The sequence below is a fragment of the Telmatherina bonti genome (genome assembly GCF_933228915.1).
Source record: "Telmatherina bonti genome assembly, chromosome: 13".
Lineage (NCBI taxonomy): Eukaryota > Metazoa > Chordata > Actinopteri > Atheriniformes > Telmatherinidae > Telmatherina > Telmatherina bonti.
Genome location: NC_136611.1, coordinates 554501 through 572134, shown reverse-complemented (window position 1 = coordinate 572134; position 17634 = coordinate 554501). Strand labels below are relative to the sequence as shown.

Genomic DNA, 17634 nt, shown 5'->3' with positions numbered 1-17634 from the left:
AGAGCGGTGACATTAGAGCGGTGACATCGCAGAGCGGTGACATCGCAGAGCGGTGACATCAGAGAGGTGACATCGCAGAGCGGTGACATCAGAGAGGTGACATCGCAGAGCGGTGACATCGCAGAGCGGTGACATCAGAGAGGTGACATCGCAGAGCGGTGACATTAGAGCGGTGACATCGCAGAGCGGTGACATTAGAGCGGTGACATCGCAGAGCGGTGACATCACAGAACGGTGACATCGCAGAGCGGTGACATCAGAGAGGTGACATCACAGAGCGGTGACATTAGAGAGGTGACATCGCAGAGCGGTGACATTAGAGAGGTGACATCACAGAGCGGTGACATTAGAGAGGTGACATCGCAGAGCGGTGACATCGCAGAGCGGTGACATCGCAGAGCGGTGACATCACAGAGCGGTGACATCGCAGAGCGGTGACATCAGAGAGGTGACATCAGAGAGGTGACATCGCAGAGCGGTGACATCACAGAGTGGTGACATCGCAGAGCGGTGACATCAGAGAGGTGACATCGCAGAGCGGTGAAATCAGAGCGGTGACATTAGAGAGGTGACATCGCAGAGCGGTGACATCGCAGAGCGGTGACATCGCAGAGCGGTGACATCACAGAGCGGTGACATCGCAGAGCGGTGACATCAGAGAGGTGACATCAGAGAGGTGACATCGCAGAGCGGTGAAATCAGAGAGGTGACATCGCAGAGCGGTGACATCGCAGAGCGGTGAAATCAGAGCGGTGACATCGCAGAGCGGTGAAATCAGAGCGGTGACATCAGAGCGGTGACATCAGAGCGGTGACATCAGAGCGGTGACATCAGAGCGGTGACATCGCAGAGCGGTGAAATCAGAGCGGTGACATCAGAGAGGTGACATCAGAGCGGTGACATCGCAGAGCGGTGACATCGCAGAGCGGTGAAATCAGAGCGGTGACATCAGAGAGGTGACATCAGAGCGGTGACATCAGAGCGGTGACATCGCAGAGCGGTGAAATCAGAGCGGTGACATCAGAGAGGTGACATCAGAGCGGTGACATCAGAGCGGTGACATCGCAGAGCGGTGAAATCTGAGCGGTGACATCGCAGAGCGGTGAAATCAGAGCGGTGACATTAGAGCGGTGACATCGCAGAGCGGTGACATCGCAGAGCGGTGAAATCAGAGCGGTGACATCGCAGAGCGGTGAAATCAGAGCGGTGACATTAGAGAGGTGACATCGCAGAGCGGTGACATCGCAGAGCGGTGACATCAGAGAGGTGACATCGGAGAGCGGTGAAATCAGAGCGGTGACATCAGAGAGGTGACATCGCAGAGCGGTGAAATCAGAGCGGTGACATTAGAGCGGTGACATCGCAGAGCGGTGACATCGCAGAGCGGTGACATCAGAGCGGTGACATCGCAGAGCGGTGAAATCAGAGCGGTGACATCGCAGAGCGGTGACATCAGAGTGGTGACATCGCAGAGCGGTGAAATCAGAGCGGTGACATCGCAGAGCGGTGACATCAGAGCGGTGACATCAGAGCGGTGACATCGCAGAGCGGTGAAATCAGAGCGGTGACATCAGAGCGGTGACATCAGAGCGGTGACATCAGAGCGGTGACATCGCAGAGCGGTGAAATCAGAGCGGTGACATCAGAGAGGTGACATCAGAGCGGTGACATCAGAGCGGTGACATCGCAGAGCGGTGAAATCAGAGCGGTGACATCAGAGCGGTGACATCAGAGCGGTGACATCGCAGAGCGGTGAAATCAGAGCGGTGACATCGCAGAGCGGTGACATTAGAGCGGTGACATCGCAGAGCGGTGACATCGCAGAGCGGTGACATTAGAGCGGTGACATCGCAGAGCGGTGACATTAGAGAGGTGACATCAGAGAGGTGACATCGCAGAGCGGTGACATCAGAGCGGTGACATTAGAGCGGTGACATCGCAGAGCGGTGACATCAGAGCGGTGACATCGCAGAGAGGTGACATCGCAGAGCGGTGACATCGCAGAGCGGTGACATCGCAGAGCGGTGACATTAGAGCGGTGACATCGCAGAGCGGTGACATCAGAGCGGTGACATCGCAGAGAGGTGACATCGCAGAGCGGTGACATCAGAGAGGTGACATCGCAGAGCGGTGACATCACAGAGTGGTGACATCGCAGAGCGGTGACATCAGAGAGGTGACATCGCAGAGCGGTGACATCAGAGAGGTGACATCGCAGAGGTGACATCAGAGAGGTGACATCGCAGAGCGGTGAAATCAGAGCGGTGACATTAGAGCGGTGACATCGCAGAGCGGTGACATCAGAGCGGTGACATCGCAGAGCGGTGAAATCAGAGCGGTGACATCGCAGAGCGGTGACATCAGAGCGGTGACATTAGAGCGGTGACATCGCAGAGCGGTGACATCAGAGCGGTGACATCGCAGAGCGGTGAAATCAGAGCGGTGACATCGCAGAGCGGTGACATCGCAGAGCGGTGACATCAGAGAGGTGACATCAGAGAGGTGACATCGCAGAGCGGTGACATCAGAGAGGTGACATCAGAGAGGTGACATCGCAGAGCGGTGAAATCAGAGCGGTGACATCAGAGAGGTGACATCGCAGAGCGGTGACATCAGAGCGGTGACATCGCAGAGCGGTGAAATCAGAGCGGTGACATCAGAGCGGTGACATCAGAGCGGTGACATCGCAGAGCGGTGAAATCAGAGCGGTGACATCGCAGAGCGGTGACATTAGAGCGGTGACATCGCAGAGCGGTGACATCGCAGAGCGGTGACATTAGAGCGGTGACATCGCAGAGCGGTGACATTAGAGAGGTGACATCAGAGAGGTGACATCGCAGAGCGGTGACATCAGAGCGGTGACATTAGAGCGGTGACATCGCAGAGCGGTGACATCAGAGCGGTGACATCGCAGAGAGGTGACATCGCAGAGAGGTGACATCGCAGAGAGGTGACATCGCAGAGCGGTGACATCGCAGAGCGGTGACATTAGAGCGGTGACATCGCAGAGCGGTGACATCAGAGCGGTGACATCGCAGAGAGGTGACATCGCAGAGCGGTGACATCAGAGAGGTGACATCGCAGAGCGGTGACATCACAGAGTGGTGACATCGCAGAGCGGTGACATCAGAGAGGTGACATCGCAGAGCGGTGACATCAGAGAGGTGACATCGCAGAGGTGACATCAGAGAGGTGACATCGCAGAGCGGTGAAATCAGAGCGGTGACATTAGAGCGGTGACATCGCAGAGCGGTGACATCAGAGCGGTGACATCGCAGAGCGGTGAAATCAGAGCGGTGACATCGCAGAGCGGTGACATCAGAGCGGTGACATTAGAGCGGTGACATCGCAGAGCGGTGACATCAGAGCGGTGACATCGCAGAGCGGTGAAATCAGAGCGGTGACATCGCAGAGCGGTGACATCGCAGAGCGGTGACATCAGAGAGGTGACATCAGAGAGGTGACATCGCAGAGCGGTGACATCAGAGAGGTGACATCAGAGAGGTGACCTCGCAGAGCGGTGAAATCAGAGCGGTGACATCAGAGAGGTGACATCGCAGAGCGGTGACATCAGAGAGGTGACATCGCAGAGCGGTGACATCGCAGAGCGGTGAAATCAGAGCGGTGACATCAGAGAGGTGACATCGCAGAGCGGTGACATCAGAGAGGTGACATCGCAGAGCGGTGACATCAGAGAGGTGACATCGCAGAGCGGTGACATCGCAGAGCTGTGAAATCAGAGCGGTGACATTAGAGCGGTGACATCGCAGAGCGGTGAAATCAGAGCGGTGACATCAGAGAGGTGACATCGCAGAGCGGTGACATCGCAGAGCGGTGAAATCAGAGCGGAGACATTAGAGCGGTGACATCGCAGAGCGGTGACATCGCAGAGCGGTGACATCAGAGCGGTGACATCAGAGCGGTGACATTAGAGCGGTGACATCAGAGCGGTGACATCGCAGAGCGGTGAAATCAGAGCGGTGACATCAGAGCGGTGACATCGCAGGGCGGTGAAATCAGAGCGGTGACATCAGAGAGGTGACATCAGAGCGGTGACATCGCAGAGCGGTCACATGTGAACCTCCCTTTCTTCACATGTAAAGCACATGCTTGACCCACAGCGGGCTTCTTGGAGAGATTTTTCTGTAATTCTGGTCGTCATTGGGCCGACACATCCAGACAGAATGAAAAATTGGACCCCACAGTTTGTCTATGCAGCGCTCTGCGTCTGTTTATACTCTACCGTTGTCCCACTTTGGTTTCTTTTATTTTCTGAACTATCCTTGCACTCTGGTTCCATGAAGAGCGAACTTCTTTCAGGAACAGCTTTTATTCCCTTTCGGATTGCATAGAAGCACACCGAGGCAATCGTCTGTCAAACATCAGTCTTGACTTTCTTCAACAAACCTCATTAACAAAGTTTCGGTGGCAGAAGAAGCAGAAAAAGAAGGCATGATAGAACCATTTCCCATATAAATCCAGCCCATAGGAGAATTGCAGCATTCATCCTGCGGGCTGTGCATTTATTACTCCGGCATTCCTTTTATATGTACCAGAAATGGTAACTATGCCATAAAGAGGGACTCTGAGGGGCCAGATCGATACCATTTCAGTTTTATGTTCAGTTTTAGTCTGTGTAGTCTCTGATGCAATCCCCGATGCTTGAGTTATTTCATCTCCAGCATTGAGCCATTTGTTCAGTGATCAGAGTTTGACTGCCTTCAGAGAGAAAGACCGATATGTGTTTGTTTGCAAAATGATGTGACATGAAGGTGTGGTGTAGAGATGGCCGCCAGAACCTCACTATGTCTTCTTTTTCTTTGTACTGTGGAGTTGGACCAACGTCAGAAGAAGGTAGTGATTCATCTAGACAGATATTATGTTTGGCAGATTGGTGATGAAGTTCTAGAAGCTTTTTGCAAAAGGAAAAACCTTCTGCAAGGCGGAAATAATCTCACTGGCTGAGCTGAAGACAGCGACTCAGAACGTTTACGCTCGATGCAGAGAACAGATTTGCAGATGCAAGAACACTTTTCCCCGTTTCCTGTGATGGTTACGAGCATAATTTGGTCTGTTTTCAAGGAGCTCAGTGATCTGTCACTTGATGCAGAAAACAGAGCGAAATCACTGGAAACCATGGGGGGGGTTAGTGTTGAGTTGTACCGCTGATACACAACCAGAGGAGAAGAAGAGGAAAAGGAAGAAGACAATGCAGAATACAACAGATAAAAAGCACAAGAAAAAAGGAGGAGGATAAAAACATGGACATCACATATCCATAGATGCGTCATTGTGCCGAGACAAAAACTCGGGCATGGGAGGAGTTCGGCGAGGCCATGGAGAAAGACTTCCGGACGGCTTCGAGGAGATTCTGGTCCACCATCCGGCGGCTCAGGAGGGGGAAGCAGTGCTCCGTCAACACTGTGTACAGTGGAGATGGGGAGCTGCTGACCTCAACTCGGGACGTTGTGGGTCGGTGGAAGGAATACTTCGAAGACCTCCTCAATCCTACCAACACGTCTTCCCATGAGAAAGCAGAGCTGGTGGACTCAGGGGTGGACTCTCCTATCTCTGGGGCTGAAGTCGCTGAGGTGGTCAAAAAGCTCCTTGGCGGCAAGGCCCCGGGGGTGGATGAGATCCGCCCGGAGTTCCTTAAGGCTCTGGATGCTGTGGGGCTGTCCTGGCTGACACGTCTCTGCAGCATTGCGTGGACATTGGGGGCAGTACCGCTGGATTGGCAGACTGGGGTGGTGGTCCCCCTTTTTAAGAAGGGGGACCGGAGGGTGTGTTCCAATTACAGGGGAATCACACTCCTCAGCCTCCCTGGTAAGGTCTATTCAGGGGTCCTGGAGAGGAGGGTCCGCCGGATAGTCGAATCCCGGATTGAGGAGGAGCAGTGTGGTTTTCGTCCTGGTCGCGGAACAGTGGACCAGCTCTATACCCTCTCTGGGGTCCTGGAGGGGGCATGGGAGTTTGCCCAACCAGTCTACATGTGCTTTGTGGACCTGGAGAAGGCATTCGACCGTGTCCCCCGGGGGCTCCTGTGGGGGGTACTCCGGGAGTATGGGGTACCGGACCCCCTTGTACGAGCTGTCCGGTCCCTGTACGGCAGGTGTCAGAGCTTGGTCCGCATTGCCGGTAGTAAGTCGGATTCGTTCCCGTTGAGGGTTGGACTCCACCAAGGCTGCCCTTTATCACCGATTCTGTTCATAACTTATATGGACAGAATTTCTAGGCGCAGCCGAGGTGTTGAGGGGATCCGACTTGGTGGCTGAATCATTAGTTAGTGTGGACAGCAATTTGTGTATATAATTTTGATGCTAGGTACAACAGACACGTGGATCTTCCAACCACTTTACCATTTGCAGATCTTTCACGAGACTTGCCATCATATAAACAAACACACACACTGATTTCTGTGTGAATGGCCGCTATGGCCCTGTGACGTCAACCAAGCCAGCCAATCACAGTTTTAACTCACCCATGAAAAGAGTCACCAAAAATAACAAAAATCTCCTACAATATTTCCACACAACTCTCCAGAGAATAGCAGGTCAGACCTCTATTTTTAATTCCTCTTATGGAGAGTGAACCAGCCCACACTTTAATGTATTTTTCTTCTTTTTTATTTTCTGTTCCAACTTTTTCATCTGATATATGTTGATAAAGCTTCCTTCTGGAAACCCACATTCTTTACAGCAGAACGTTAAATAGTTTACTTACATCTTCACCATATTTCTGCTTTAAAAACACCTTCATAAAATTTGGTTTAGGTTGCTCCTCCTTTCCCCCTATAGTCCCCATCGTTACCTGGTCTTATATTTCTGCTATGTCAGTCCTAAAAGTCTACTCACAGGGCTTCGTTTAGTAACCTGATCTCATATTTCTACTCACAGGGCTTCGTTTAGTAACCTGATCTCATATTTCTACTCACAGGGCTTCGTTTAGTAACCTGATCTCATATTTCTACTCACAGGGCTTCGTTTAGTGACCTGATCTCATATTTCTACTCACAGGGCTTCGTTTAGTAACCTGATCTCGTATTTCTACTCACAGGGCTTCGTTTAGTAACCTGATCTCATATTTCTACTCACAGGGCTTCGTTTAGTAACCTGATCTCATATTTCTACTCACAGGGCTTCGTTTAGTAACCTGATCTCATATTTCTACTCACAGGGCTTCGTTTAGTAACCTGATCTCATATTTCTACTCACAGGGCTTCGTTTAGTGACCTGATCTCATATTTCTACTCACAGGGCTTCGTTTAGTAACCTGATCTCATATTTCTACTCACAGGGCTTCGTTTAGTAACCTGATCTCATATTTCTACTCACAGGGCTTCGTTTAGTAACCTGATCTCATATTTCTACTCACAGGGCTTCGTTTAGTAACCTGATCTCATATTTCTACTCACAGGGCTTCGTTTAGTAACCTGATCTCATATTTCTACTCACAGGGCTTCGTTTAGTAACCTGATCTCATATTTCTACTCACAGGGCTTCGTTTAGTGACCTGATCTCGTATTTCTACTCACAGGGCTTCGTTTAGTGACCTGATCTCATATTTCTACTCACAGGGCTTCGTTTAGTAACCTGATCTCGTATTTCTACTCACAGGGCTTCGTTTAGTAACCTGATCTCATATTTCTACTCACAGGGCTTCGTTTAGTGACCTGATCTCATATTTCTACTCACAGGGCTTCGTTTAGTAACCTGATCTCATATTTCTACTCACAGGGCTTCGTTTAGTAACCTGATCTCATATTTCTACTCACAGGGCTTCGTTTAGTAACCTGATCTCATATTTCTACTCACAGGGCTTCGTTTAGTAACCTGATCTCATATTTCTACTCACAGGGCTTCGTTTAGTAACCTGATCTCGTATTTCTACTCACAGGGCTTCGTTTAGTAACCTGATCTCGTATTTCTACTCACAGGGCTTCGTTTAGTGACCTGATCTCATATTTCTACTCACAGGGCTTTGTTTAGTAACCTGATCTCATATTTCTACTCACAGGGCTTCGTTTAGTAACCTGATCTCATATTTCTACTCACAGGGCTTCGTTTAGTAACCTGATCTCATATTTCTACTCACAGGGCTTCGTTTAGTGACCTGATCTCATATTTCTACTCACAGGGCTTCGTTTAGTGACCTGATCTCATATTTCTACTCACAGGGCTTCGTTTAGTGACCTGATCTCATATTTCTACTCACAGGGCTTCGTTTAGTAACCTGATCTCATATTTCTACTCACAGGGCTTCGTTTAGTAACCTGATCTCATATTTCTACTCACAGGGCTTCGTTTAGTAACCTGATCTCGTATTTCTACTCACAGGGCTTCGTTTAGTAACCTGATCTCGTATTTCTACTCACAGGGCTTCGTTTAGTGACCTGATCTTGTAGAGTCTATCTCTCTAAGTGTCTATTTGTCAAAGTCAGTCCTGGGGGAAAAGAGCGCAACCACCAGGAGTATGAAAACCGTCGACAATTTTATAAACAAAACTGTTTCAGTTCAATTAAAATTAAGAATCACTCAGTCTATAATATTATATCAAAAACCACTTTCAATCAAATTATAATTTGGAAAAATATACTTCTCACCAGATAAATCCACAGGTGGGTTGAGATCCCGTCGTACTCGACCGAAACCGGTGACTGTGGCCCTCGTCACTCTTAAGGCCTATTGATGAAGATGAATCTGTTTGGATCCAGGTGGCCTGTCCCTCAGTCTGGTCCCGGCAGAAACACATGGGATCCCACTTCTGACACCAGATTGTCGTGGAATTTATCCAATGAGAAATAAATCTATAAATCAACTGTTTTCTGTTCAATTTATTGGCCATGTACAGATGTTGTGGGCGAGAGGTCTCGAGAGCTCTGCCCCTGCTCAGAGTGCTGCAGTGTTCTTTAAGCATACACAAACAACCTTTGCCTGGCAGCACTAGTCAAAACAAACCCCATATGCCTGACTAAAATAAAATCGCTGAACAGTATAAATAATCAGGGAATTTGCAACAATCACAATATATTTGATTTAATGGATTCAGTGATTGCTGTTATTTCAAAGTCAGTCATAATCCAATTTATTTTCAGGATGAATTTAACATATGATACGAAACATGACAGAAAATCGTTTCTGTTCATATGAAAATGGCAAAAAGCAACCAGAATTAGGTGAACATCTTATTCCCTCATCCTTATGTCATCCAGCTCTGCAGAGAACTGATGATCAGACATTCATTGGTTTCAGGTGTGTTGGAGAAGGGTTTCACTGCAGGGACCATGAATCTAGAATTGGCTTGTGTGGGTGTATAAATATTTATGTGTGTGGGTGTGTATGTGTGTGTATATATGTATATGTATGGATGTGTGTGTGTATTTGTATGTATGTATGTGTGTTTGTATATGTGTGTATGTATATATATATATATATATATATATATATATATATATATATATATATATATATATATATATAATGTGTGTGTGTGTGTGTATATGTAAACTCTCTTTCTGCCCCTATTCTGTCCTTTCCGGTCCAGCAGCATAAACTCTGTAATACAAACTATTATCCAAAACAAATAGAAAAATAAAATAAGAATCCAGAAATACAAGGGGATCATTACATCTATAAAAGTTCCTCTTGGCAAAATAAATTAGCTCAGCAGAACATCCAGAACATCAGTCTGCTGCTTATATGCTGGACAAGACAAAAATTTTTTTAAAAACTTACGAAAGAAATGAGGTGTGTAATCATTCATTCTGTGCATCCAAGACAGGGAAGTTTAAAATGGATCAAAATGTAAAAATTACAAAGAAAAGAGAGAATAAAAAGAAGAAGAATGGTCAAGATAAAAATAAAAGGATAACTACTGATTAAATAACTTTTTCACTTCGCGTGAGCTGGATTTTATGTTTCTGACAGAAAGGTGGCTTCAACCTGGTGAGATCACGCCGTTCTCAGAACTTCTTCCCCCTGGTCGTGGATTTCTCAGCGTCCTCCGGACATCTGGCAAAGGTGGAGGAGTCGCTGTAGTGTTCCTGTTTCTCATGTCTGCAACTCCCAGCAGTTTCTCCAGCTCTTAAGCTCAGCTTGTGGAGATAAAATGCGAATCTCTGGTGCTCTGTGTGGTAATCTATCGGCCACCCAGAGTTAATTATGTCTTTCTTCAGGACTTTGCAAATTTACTGTCAGCAATTGTTCTGGATTATGATCGCATTCTGATTGTTGGAGACTTTAACGTTCATATGTGTTGTGAGGGAAAGCCGTTAACCAAAGACTTCCTGAGTTTGAGGAACTCCTTCAACTTGCTTCAACTCGTGAGGGATCATGAAAAGGGACACATCCTTGACCTGATCCTCTCTCCAGGTTTACATGAGATGTTCAGGAGGTTTGTGATGCTGGCATGTCTGATCATCTACCTTTTTTATTTAAGTTTGATCTTTTAATGCCCGTTTCCACCCCTGTGCGTACTCGTCGTCTGATTAACGCACTTTTTTCTGCTGGTTTACAGAATCGGAGTTTCCCTCTATGGTCGTCCACCTGAATGGAAATATTGATGAACCCCTGGAGGTCTTTATTTCTGCCTGTTCAGATATCTTGGATGCTATTGCTCCTGTTAAATGTAAGCCAGCTCCAGAGCCGTGGCTTCATGAACACACGCCGGCGCTTTGATACATCCGTTGCCACGCTGAGAGAAAATGGAAGAAGGACAAGCTTTGTGTTTCCTTGGAGATATTAAAAACCACTTAGCTGAGTATCAGGGTGCTGTTAAACATGCTAAGACCCAGTTTATCTCTAACCCTGTGAATATCAGCAAGCTTCGAATTCTTTTTAATTCTTTGAACTCTTTTAAATCTGTGTAATCTCTCTCACCCGACTCCCCCTGTTTTACTTTGTGAAAGGATTTTAAAAACTTTCAGTGATAAAGTGAACCGTGTCAGGTCCTTCCTTTTACTCGGCACCCCCAACCTGCTCCTCCAGGTGTCTCTCCTGCAGTTTTAGAACATTTTGATCCCGTTACCATGCCTCAGATTTCTGAAATAGTCCAGCACCAGAGGCCTTCACCCTGTCCTGAGGACAGTGTCCCTCCGAGTCTGCTGAAGGAGGTCTTGGTGCCGTCTGGGTAGTCGGTTTGGTTAATGCCTCTCTTCTCTCAGGTTGTGTTTCAGATGCTTCCAGCATGCTGCTCTGCATCCTCTTCCTGAAAAGAAGAACTTGGATCCTGATGTTCTCTCAAACTTCAGGCCAATTTCTAAATGACCTTTTCTCTCCAAGAGTTTAGAAAAGGTGGTTTATCTCCAGTTACAGGATCACCTTAACCTGCAGTTTATTCAGGAGAAGTTTCAGTCTGGTTTCAGGTCTTGTCTCCGCACTGAGACGGCTCTTCTCCGGTCTGTAATGATTTGCTTTTACCAGCTGATTCTGGAGCTTCTGCTGTTTGAATTCTTTTCTACAAAAGCGACACTGAAACATGGAGTACCTCAAGGCTCCATCTAAGGTCCCATCCTCTTTTCCCTATATTTACTTCTTCTGGGGTCTATTTTTACATATATGACAGGTCATTTCACGGTTATGCTGACGACATTCAGATTTATTTCCCTTTAACGTCCGTTGGATCCAGGACTCAGCTGGTCCAGGACTCGGCTGGTCCAGGACTCGGCTGGTCCAGGACTCGGCTGGTCCAGGACTCGGCTGGCCCAGGACTCGGCTGGTCCAGGACTCGGCTGGCCCAGGACTCGGCTGGCCCAGGACTCGGCTGGTCCAGGACTCGGCTGGTCCAGGACTCGGCTGGTCCAGGACTCGGCTGGCCCAAGACTCGGCTGGCCCAGGACTCGGCTGGCCCAGGACTCGGCTGGCCCAGGACTCGGCTGGCCCAGGACTCGGCTGGTCCAGGACTCGGCTGGCCCAGGACTCGGCTGGTCCAGGACTCGGCTGGCCCAGGACTCGGCTGGTCCAGGACTCGGCTGGCCCAGGACTCGGCTGGCCCAGGACTCGGCTGGTCCAGGACTCGGCTGGTCCAGGACTCGGCTGGTCCAGGACTCGGCTGGCCCAAGACTCGGCTGGCCCAGGACTCGGCTGGCCCAGGACTCGGCTGGCCCAGGACTCGGCTGGTCCAGGACTCGGCTGGCCCAGGACTCGGCTGGCCCAAGACTCGGCTGGTCCAGGACTCGGCTGGCCCAGGACTCGGCTGGCCCAGGACTCGGCTGGTCCAGGACTCGGCTGGCCCAAGACTCGGCTGGCCCAGGACTCGGCTGGCCCAGGACTCGGCTGGTCCAGGACTCGGCTGGTCCAGGACTCGGCTGGCCCAGGACTCGGCTGGTCCAGGACCTGGCTGGCCCAGGACTCGGCTGGTCCAGGACTCGGCTGGTCCAGGACACGGCTGGCCCAGGACTCGGCTGGTCCAGGACTCGGCTGGTCCAGGACTCAGCTAGTCCACGACTCGGCTGGTCCAGGACTCGGCTGGCCCAGGACTCGGCTGGTCCAGGACTCGGCTGGCCCAGGACTCGGCTGGCCCAGGACTCGGCTGGTCCAGGACTCGGCTGGTCCAGGACCTGGCTGGTCCAGGACTCGGCTGGTCCAGGACTCGGCTGGCCCAGGACTCGGCTGGTCCAGGACTCGGCTGGCCCAGGACTCGGCTGGTCCAGGACTCGGCTGGCCCAGGACTCGGCTGGTCCAGGACTCAGCTAGTCCACAACTCGGCTGGTCCAGGACTCGGCTGGCCCAGGACTCGGCTGGTCCAGGACTCGGCTGGTCCAGGACCTGGCTGGCCCAGGACTCGGCTGGCCCAAGACTCGGCTGGCCCAGGACTCGGCTGGTCCAGGACTCGGCTGGTCCAGGACTCGGCTGGTCCAGGACTCGGCTGGCCCAGGACTCGGCTGGCCCAGGACTCGGCTGGTCCAGGACTCGGCTGGTCCAGGACCTGGCTGGCCCAGGACTCGGCTGGTCCAGGACTCGGCTGGCCCAGGACTCGGCTGGTCCAGGACCTGGCTGGCCCAGGACTCGGCTGGTCCAGGACTCGGCTGGCCCAGGACTCGGCTGGCCCAGGACTCGGCTGGCCCAGGACTCGGCTGGTCCAGGACTCAGCTAGTCCACAACTCGGCTGGTCCAGGACTTAGATTGGAAGACCAGATGCTTCTAGTCGTCCCGAGGACTCGACTCGTGGCGACAGAGCCTTTTCTGCAAGAGCCCCCAAACTCTGGAACAGTCTCCCTCTTTCAGTGAGGTCTGCTGGGACTTTAAGTGCTTTTAAATCTCTTTGGAAAACTCGTCTTTTTATGTTGGTTTTTAACTCTGGAGAGCCGGAGCACTCTGTCTTTTCTGTCTTATTTTGTCTTTTATTTATTATGTTGTCTATTTTAGGGCTTTTAATGTTGATTTTATTTTACCTGGACAGCACTTTGGTTACTTTGAGGTATGTGAACGTGCTCTACAAATAAAGTTTGATTTATTGATTGATTGATTGCTGTAATAAAAAAATTAGGATTGCAGTTAAAGATAAAGAAAAAACAGGAAGAATATGAAGAATTTTAATGAAATGATTTGAAGACTTTATGTTTTAAAAGGAAGCTCCATTGATCCTTTAATCTTTTAACCCTTTAACGTCAAGCACAAGAAATGTGTATATACACATGCACCAAAAACTGTATATAGAGAGATGGGCGGAGCCTCCGTGACGTCACCTGTAGGTTTCTGAAGAGCTGAATTGAAGCTCGGTGGGCGGTTCCTACCATCACCATCTTGGCAGGGGCATGTGTGTCGTCTCGCCCAGAAAATATAAATATGGGCAAAGAGGTGGAGCTGAGAGGGGGGCTGTGAGCGTCATGGTGGATGATTGACATCTAATGAACTCCGAGCTTTCTGTAGCTAAGAGCTAACCGAGCTAACCCCGAGATAACAGGAGCTAACCAGCTAACGGAGGTAAGCGGGCTAAAGCTAAGTCACGTTGTTAACCAGCTAAACCGGCTAAACCGGTTTTACATTCCTTTTTCTTGAAGCAGGAGATCGGGTACCTGGCAATAAAAAGGACGCCCCTAAATATGCCAAATTTCGACATTAAATTATTTTTAAATGGAGGAGTTAGAAAAAAATTCGACCCCACCCCAGTTGTCATGAAGGTAAACCTGACCTATTGAACCTAAAATGGATTTTTGTACCAGGCTGTAAACATGTTTATTTCTGCTGTGAAGTTGGTCTTTTTAACATGGGAGTCTATGGGGATTTGCTTTGTTTTGGAGCCCCTAGTGGATTTTCGGAGGGGGGGGGTTGCAGGTTTTGGCACTTTCACATAGGCTTCATTTTTAACCACCGGAGGTTAATAATTGACATGCACACACACAATATTCATAATAGAATATGAATAAACAGAAATAAATATGTTAGTTGTTGAGGAGTTAACTTCCTTTTTTCTGTTTTTTTTCTGTCAGCACTATGGGTAACTTTGAAACATTAGACTCATTTTCTATGTTTTCCCTGCAGAGTGCAGCCCAGACTGCCAGCGCTGCACCGCCGACATCCAGACGGGCATCGGCAGCGTTTGTCTGTGGTGTAAAGCTCCGAGGACCTGGCTGCTGGGTGATCACTGCGTCTTTGAATGTCCAACGGGACATCACAGCTATCATGGAGCCTGTATCAGTAAGGACTTCTACCTTTTTACAGAATGTATATGGCCCAGAGGTCAAGAGGTCAGATCGGGTCTTTCTATTCTACAGTCATTTAACAGACACTTTTATCCAAAGTGACTTACATCTGAGTGAGAACAACACAAGCATGAAATAAAACAGTAGAGGACATCGTAGGAAGGTGCTGGTGGACTGTCCAGTTGGACGCAGGTCCTTCCATGAAGTGCTACAGGCTTCTTTTTTTTTTTTTTTGTTTATTTGTTTACTCCCTTCCTACCCCATAATACCACCTATATTACAATACAAAGAATTAATATCATAAAGTTTGTTGCAAAGAACTGGGCTAAGTTCTCCAACTTTCCAACAAATACAGCTATACTAATTGTTGAAGTTCTCCTTGAAGAGCTGAGTCTTCAGCTGGGTCTTAAAAGCAGACAGGGACTCTGCAGAGCGGACAGAGTTTGGGAGATCATTCCACCATCGTGGAACAACAGAGGAAAAGAGTCTGGCTGGTGATTTAGTCCCATGTATTGGTGGTAACACGAGGCGTCTTTCACTGGTGGAACGTAGCTGTGGAGAGGGAGTGTAGGTCTGGATTAGGGAGTGAAGGTAGACGGGAGACGTTTGAGTTATTGTTTTGTTGTTAAACCAGAAGCAAAGCTTTGAATTTGATGCGTGGTGCGACCAGAAGCCAGTGAAGAGCGATTAGCAGCGGAGTGATATGAGCTCGTTTGGGTTGGTTGAAAACCAGACGCGCTGCTGGTTCTGGATCATCTGCAGAGGTTTAACCAGCATGCAGGCAGACCTGCCAGTAGGGAACTGCAGTAATCGATGTGTGAGATGACCAGAACCTGAACCAGAAGCTGAGTCGTGTGTTCTGTCAGGTACGTCTGATTCTCTTGATGTTGTAGAGAGCATATCAGCAGGTACGGGCAACCGAGGCAACATGGACCTTAAAGGTCAGCCGGTCATCCATCATGACACCCAGATTCCAGGCAGCAGACGTAGGAACAAGTGTGATAGAGTGGAGCTTCACACTTAATTGCGGATGTAAGGAAGGATCAGCTGGACAGACAATGAGCTCTGTCTTGGACAGATTGAGGTGGCGATCCTTCATCCATGCAGAGATATCAGCAAGGCAAGCTGATATTCTCAGAGAAACGTTGTGTCGTCTGGTGGGAAGGAAAGGAAAAGCTGAGTGTCATCTGCATAGTAGTGGTAGGAGAAGCTGTAAGAGCTTCTAACTGCACCGAGTGAGGAGGTGGATAGTGGATCTGGTCCAGCAGGACCAGGACTGACCAGTGGATCTGGTCCAGCAGGACCAGGACTGACCAGTGGATCTGGTCCAGCAGGATCAGGACTGACCAGTGGATCTGGTCCAGCAGGACCAGGACTGACCAGTGGATCTGGTCCAGCAGGATCAGGACTGACCGGTGGATCCTGTCCAGCAGGACCAGGACTGAGGACTGACCAGTGGATCTGGTCCAGCAGGACCAGGACTGACCGGTGGATCTGGTCCAGCAGGATCAGGACTGAGGATTGACCAGTGGATCTGGTCCAGCAGCACCAGGACTGAGGACTGACCAGTGGATCTGGTCCAGCAGGACCAGGACTGACCAGTGGATCTGGTCCAGCAGGACCAGGACTGACCAGTGGATCTGGTGTTAGGGAACCAGTAGCAGACAGGAGAGCAGTTCCAGTGGAATGGCCTCGCCTAAAGCCAGACTGATGTGGATCTAACTGGTTTCTATCATGGAGGAACTGGGAGACTGAAGACGACCCGCTCCAGTAGTCTGGACATGAACGGCACCAGTGGGACCAGCCGGTAGTTTCCAACCTGGACTGGGTTGAGTGTGGGTTTCTTCAGCAGCGGGGTGACCCGAGCTTGCTGGAAGACAGAGGGAAAGACGGCGGATTCCAGAGAGGAGATGATAATATGGGTCCCTGCAGATTGATTGGAGGTAAAATGCTCTGCAGGATGTCGGTAGGGACCGGATCCAGAGGACAGCTAGTGGCTTTAGAGTTGACTAGAAGTTTAGAGACTTGGTCCTCATTCAGAGGGCAGAAAGAGCAAAGTGAGGCACCACTAGCTGGATGTGGTGGACTGAGCTGGTCAGGCTCAGAGAAGTGATTCCTGATGGTAGCAACCTTTTCAGTAAAACAGGAAGCCAACATGTCTGCAGTCAGCGTGGCGGGAGGCTGAGCAGCTGCTGGAGAAAGAAGACAGTTGAAGGCCATGAACAGCTGCCGTGTGTTGGGAGCTTTGTGGATCTGCTTCTGATAGAAGTCTATGTTGGCAGCCGTCAGGCTGGATGTGAAGACTGAGAGGTTCTGCTGGGACTCTGACAAGTCAGGGACTTCTTTTCTTTCTGCTGGCCTGAGACCTGCTCTGTGACGTCTCAGTGAGCCATGGACTGGGAGGGTTTAGTCTGGCTGCTTTAGACAGCAGAGGACAGAGTTTGTCCAGAGAGGATCAGAGTGTTTCTGGAGCCTCATTAGTAGACAGTGAGGAGAAGTCTGAATCAGAGGGCAGGGTAGAGTTAACCTCATCAGGCAGCTGTGCAGGACTTAGAGATCTCAGGTTTCTGCGGTAGGAAACCGTCCTCGGAGCCTCTTCAGCACCATGAGAGAGAAGGGCTGAGAATGTGACCAGGAGGTGGTCTGAGAGGTGCAGCAGAGTGACAGACAGATCCACTGTGGACCAGTTCCTGGTCAGGACCAGATCCATAGTGCTGCTAGCCTTGTGTGTCGGAGGAGTCTGGACCGGTCTGAGACTGAAGGAGGTGATAAGATCCATAAAGTCATTGACCTGAGTTTTGCCAGTGTGAATATTTAAGTCTCCCATGACAATTAGGGGTGTGACATCATCAGGTGTGTCAGAGAGTAACATATCCATCTCAGAGATAAAGTGGTTCATGTTGCCTCCTGGAGGCCATATATGACCAGAATGTATGTATCGGTCGGAGCAGAGACCTGGATTACATGATGAGCAGGAAGCCATGGGACACAGA

General features: G+C 49.7%; 1 protein-coding gene across 6 annotated transcripts in view; it reads left to right on the top strand.

Annotated features, from left to right (window-relative positions):
* Nucleotides 1-17634, top strand: part of LOC306764394 (extracellular matrix organizing protein FRAS1-like) — a 623368-nt gene that overhangs the window by 288044 nt on the left and 317690 nt on the right. For all 6 annotated transcript variants that reach the window (XR_013771547.1, XR_013771548.1, XM_079251555.1 and 3 more), the window contains one exon: nt 14481-14636. Coding sequence is in view for 4 of the 6 variants with exons in the window: in XM_079251555.1 (XP_079107681.1) it covers nt 14481-14636 (156 nt within the window). In the remaining 2 variants the exon portion in view is untranslated. The remainder of the gene's footprint in view (nt 1-14480; nt 14637-17634) is intronic.